The sequence below is a fragment of the Bison bison genome, unplaced genomic scaffold (assembly GCF_000754665.1).
Source record: "Bison bison bison isolate TAMUID 2011002044 unplaced genomic scaffold, Bison_UMD1.0 scf7180017864077, whole genome shotgun sequence".
Lineage (NCBI taxonomy): Eukaryota > Metazoa > Chordata > Mammalia > Artiodactyla > Bovidae > Bison > Bison bison.
In genome coordinates, this window is record NW_011494649.1 from 927,461 (window position 1) to 931,045 (window position 3,585).

A 3,585-nucleotide genomic window follows, 5' to 3' on the forward strand; every position below is an offset into this window, starting at 1 on the left:
CAAGGGAGGAATGAGGAATGAGGCAGAGTCAGCTGTGTGGAGGCTGCTGTATCCTGAGAGTCAGGAGGCCTTCCAGAAAGTGAGCCGCACACACTACACGCAGAGGGGCACTGGGAGGCTGGGGGAAGCGGTGGTCAGCTCTGGCAGGGGAGAGAGGGAGGGGAAGCAGATAGGGAGATCGGGGTGGGGGAGAATGCTTTGACTGAATCTACGATATTTAAGGGAGTTCACTAAATTGTCTATCCCTTTTTATGAGCCTGAAATATTTCATAATATTTTTTTAAGTTGGGGGAAAATAAGAAGGTGGAGGGGGAGTCATCACAGATCTCTGCTCTGGTTACCACCTCAGAAGCTGTCACAATTCAGGCAGCCTGGCAAGGGACAGAGAACCACGAGGCTGCCAGCCAGGAAGCCTGGGCTTGGCACTGCAGGGCTGCTCGTGACTCTCAGAGCCTCCACATCTGAAAGAAGGGACGCCCGAAGTTCCCACCAACCTGGAAACTGGGTGACACAAGGCTCCCCGCTAGTGAGGACTCACCTCCGCCAACACCTGCGGCTTCCTCTCCCATGGTGTTTGACCCACGCTCAACCCCTACTTCCCTCAGGGGTTAGGGATCTGGAATGTGGCCCTAGAGTCAGGTTGAGCCAGGACAAGCATGTCCTCATCCCTGCCTAGGCAGGAAGCGGGTCCAGGCCAGAGAAGGACAGAATACCAACCCCCCAGCTTCTGCGTACGTCTTCCATGATCTGAATGGATGCTGTGCTAGTCACCCTTCCCAGAAATCTTTCCCAATCATCTCACGTGCATCCTAAGTGTTCACTGGGGGAGCTGTTTGGTTTCTTAAAGGGCCCTAGGAAGGAAGGGTATTGTCACTATGCACATCCAAGCAGCCGTCAGATGGGCACCTCTGTGACAGCTCCTCTTGCCCTCTGTCACCATGGAGGGGCTGAAATAGATGGCTCTCTGATGTTTTACACTTAAAGATTCTGGAAGCCAGCTTAGGGGAAAAATAAGGAGGTCAGAGCGATTCCCCTGTGACTCAGCAATCTCTGGGTTAGGAAACGCTGAAATAAGGGCCTGTGAGATGCCCTCTCTTAGTCTACTAGCTGTGCTCCAGCGGTGCCTCCCAAACACCCATGTATCCACCCCCACATCCATCCATGTAGTAAAAAGGGCTGAGCAGGAAGAAGAGGAAGACGACCATTCAGGGTGTTCCAGATCCCAGCTCTCCGTTAATAAGCAGGCACAACCTGCCCCCACCTCTCACTTCCCCTGCTCACAGGCCTGGCCTCCAGATAAACACCAGCCACATCTGGAAGCAGGCCCATCCCCACTCATCCTGGTTCCTGCCTCTGCCCATAGAAGAGGGACCGCCCCTAACTCCACCCAGGTGGTCAGTGAGGCAGCAAGAGTCCCCAGGGTCCCTCCCTCGCCTCAGCCCTGCTCCCTTCCCTGGGACACTCTAGACTGCAGGAAGCCTGGTCTGCATGACTCGGGGTAGAGCGGATAGTTTCCTCACCCAGCTGCGCGTCCATGCCAAACCTCACTCCTTGCTCCAGCCCATCTGCCTCAAGGAGTAGGGCCCTGCTTGGCTTGGGACATCAAAGGCACACAGCTGGTCAGTGAAAGAACCCCCAGTGGCTGGGTTAGAGGTGAGGAGCCAGGAGGAGACTGGGGGGCCCACAGGGAAACGCAGATGAGTGAGCCACTGAACATGGGGCCCCCTCTGTTCCCACACCCCTCTCCCCACCCCAGCTTCTCTCACTCAGCTCACGGGAAGAACCTAGAGCCCGCTAGATACCCAGCCAAGCTTTCCAATCTTACTCTATTTTGGTCTACTAGACCTAAAGTCAGTCTTCTTCCCAAGGGTTCCCAAGCAAAATCATTTCTCCAGCTTCTCAAGCCACTTCTTCCCGGACAACCACCAGGATCAGGGAGAGTGGGTCTCCACCCAGGCACATTTTCCCAGGGGCTCCAGGAAACCAGCACCCCCCAGCAGCCCCGCCCGGCACACAGGGGAAGGAGTGCGCTGGGGCTGCCCTCTGGTGACTCGGCAGTTTCTGAAAATGCCAAGTCAGAAGTGGGGTGCTCACAAATCTGCTGATGATTCTCCCCAAAAGAGGAAGAGGCTGACTGGCTGCAGACACTCTCAGCACTCATTCACGTGGAGCGGGCGTGTGGCCCTCACTGCCCCTCCCCCACCTGCCCCGCTGCTACCACGAGGGCCACAACCACGGCCGCCGCTCCCACCGTCACCGGGCATCTTCGGTTCTGCAATGGCTGTCAGGGAGGTGCCAGGATCCTGCCCCAGCTGTTGCTGCCCTCACACCTCTCCCTGCACGCAACTCCATACATAGCTGGCCTGTCTTGGAGGCTAAGGGATGTCTTCAGGGAGGGAGAGAAGGCAGGACTGGGTTAGAGGGAAACCCTGGGACTCCCCAGGGCTGCCCCCCAACAGGAAGCTGCAAGATGGGTGATTCAGGGAGAGGACAGACAGCTGTTACATTCTAGACCTGAATGGGGGCCTCACACAACACGCCTGTCGGCAGCATCTCCTCCCATTCCTAACAGAAGAGGAAACCGAGCCCAGGAGGCATTGATGTGCCTACGGTCACACGCCTCCATGGGTCAGACTCCACACACCCAGCTCAGATTCCAGGGGTGGCCCTTCCTCCTCAGCTCCAAGCAGCCCCCTCCTGTCCGGTCTCATCAGGGCAACCCCTGGGTCTCACCTGAGGAGTCACCCTGCCATCCAGAGGGGAAAGCAGCAGGGCCGAGGGAAATGGGAATACTCTACAGGGACAAGAGAACCAGGAGGAGCATGGCAGGCGGGGGGAGCGGGGTGCAGAGCGGAAAGGGGCCAGGGGACTGCAGATAACTGAGCAGAGGTGGGCAGGCTCCCCCCAGGAGGACAGGAACCCACAGGTGGGGAGTCCAGGCGGGCATGAGGAGCAGCCCAGCCGGGCACCCACTCACCTTCCTTGGAGACCCCCAGTGCTCGGCTTGGCATTGCTTAGGCTGCGGTAACCTATGCCCCTCTTACAAGGCAGAAACCCCACCTCCGTTCCTTCTCTATCCAGATCGTAGTCAGTAAGCTTCAGGGCAATGAGCAAATCTAGTTATTTTTAGTTAGTCCATTTAGGGCTCTTTTGGCAGAGTTTAGTTACCAATAAGATCATCCTAATGTAGAAGCATTATCCTCACATGTACTTTTTTCCCAGAGTGCTTTCCCACACATATTATTTCATGGAGGTGTGTAACCCTGGGTAAGCTATTTATTTACACTAAGCCTCAGTTTAAGCCTGACCTGTAAAATGGACACAGGAATAATGACTAATTAAGGATTAAATGAGATGACAGAAGCAGTTTGCTTAACAGGGTGCCCGACACATAGAAAGCGTTAAAAAAAAAAAAAAAAGTGAGCAAGTAGAAAAAATATGTTTCATCTTCTCACCAACTCTACAACACAGAGAAGTGAACAACATGCCCAAAGATGCAGAGCGAGCGCAGCATTGGTAAGCACGGGACCTCCACCAGCGCGCTGACGCTCTCAACACCAGTGCTAGCCTCCTCTGCCCTACTGG

The 3,585-nt window shown here is 55.5% G+C and overlaps 1 protein-coding gene across 2 annotated transcripts in view; it reads right to left on the reverse strand.

Annotated features, from left to right (window-relative positions):
• Positions 1–3,538, reverse strand: part of SLC48A1 (solute carrier family 48 (heme transporter), member 1) — a 6,950-nt gene extending 3,412 nt beyond the window's left edge. Inside the window, exon 1 of one of the 2 annotated variants that reach the window (XM_010837514.1) lies at positions 2,978–3,538. In XM_010837514.1, coding sequence (XP_010835816.1) covers positions 2,978–3,011 — 34 coding nt within the window. In that variant the 5' untranslated portion in view covers positions 3,012–3,538. Of the gene's footprint in view, positions 1–538; positions 1,762–2,977 lie in introns of those variants that run through there. The other variant, XM_010837515.1, reaches the window with a different exon arrangement.
• Positions 3,539–3,585: the final 47 nt, after the last annotated feature.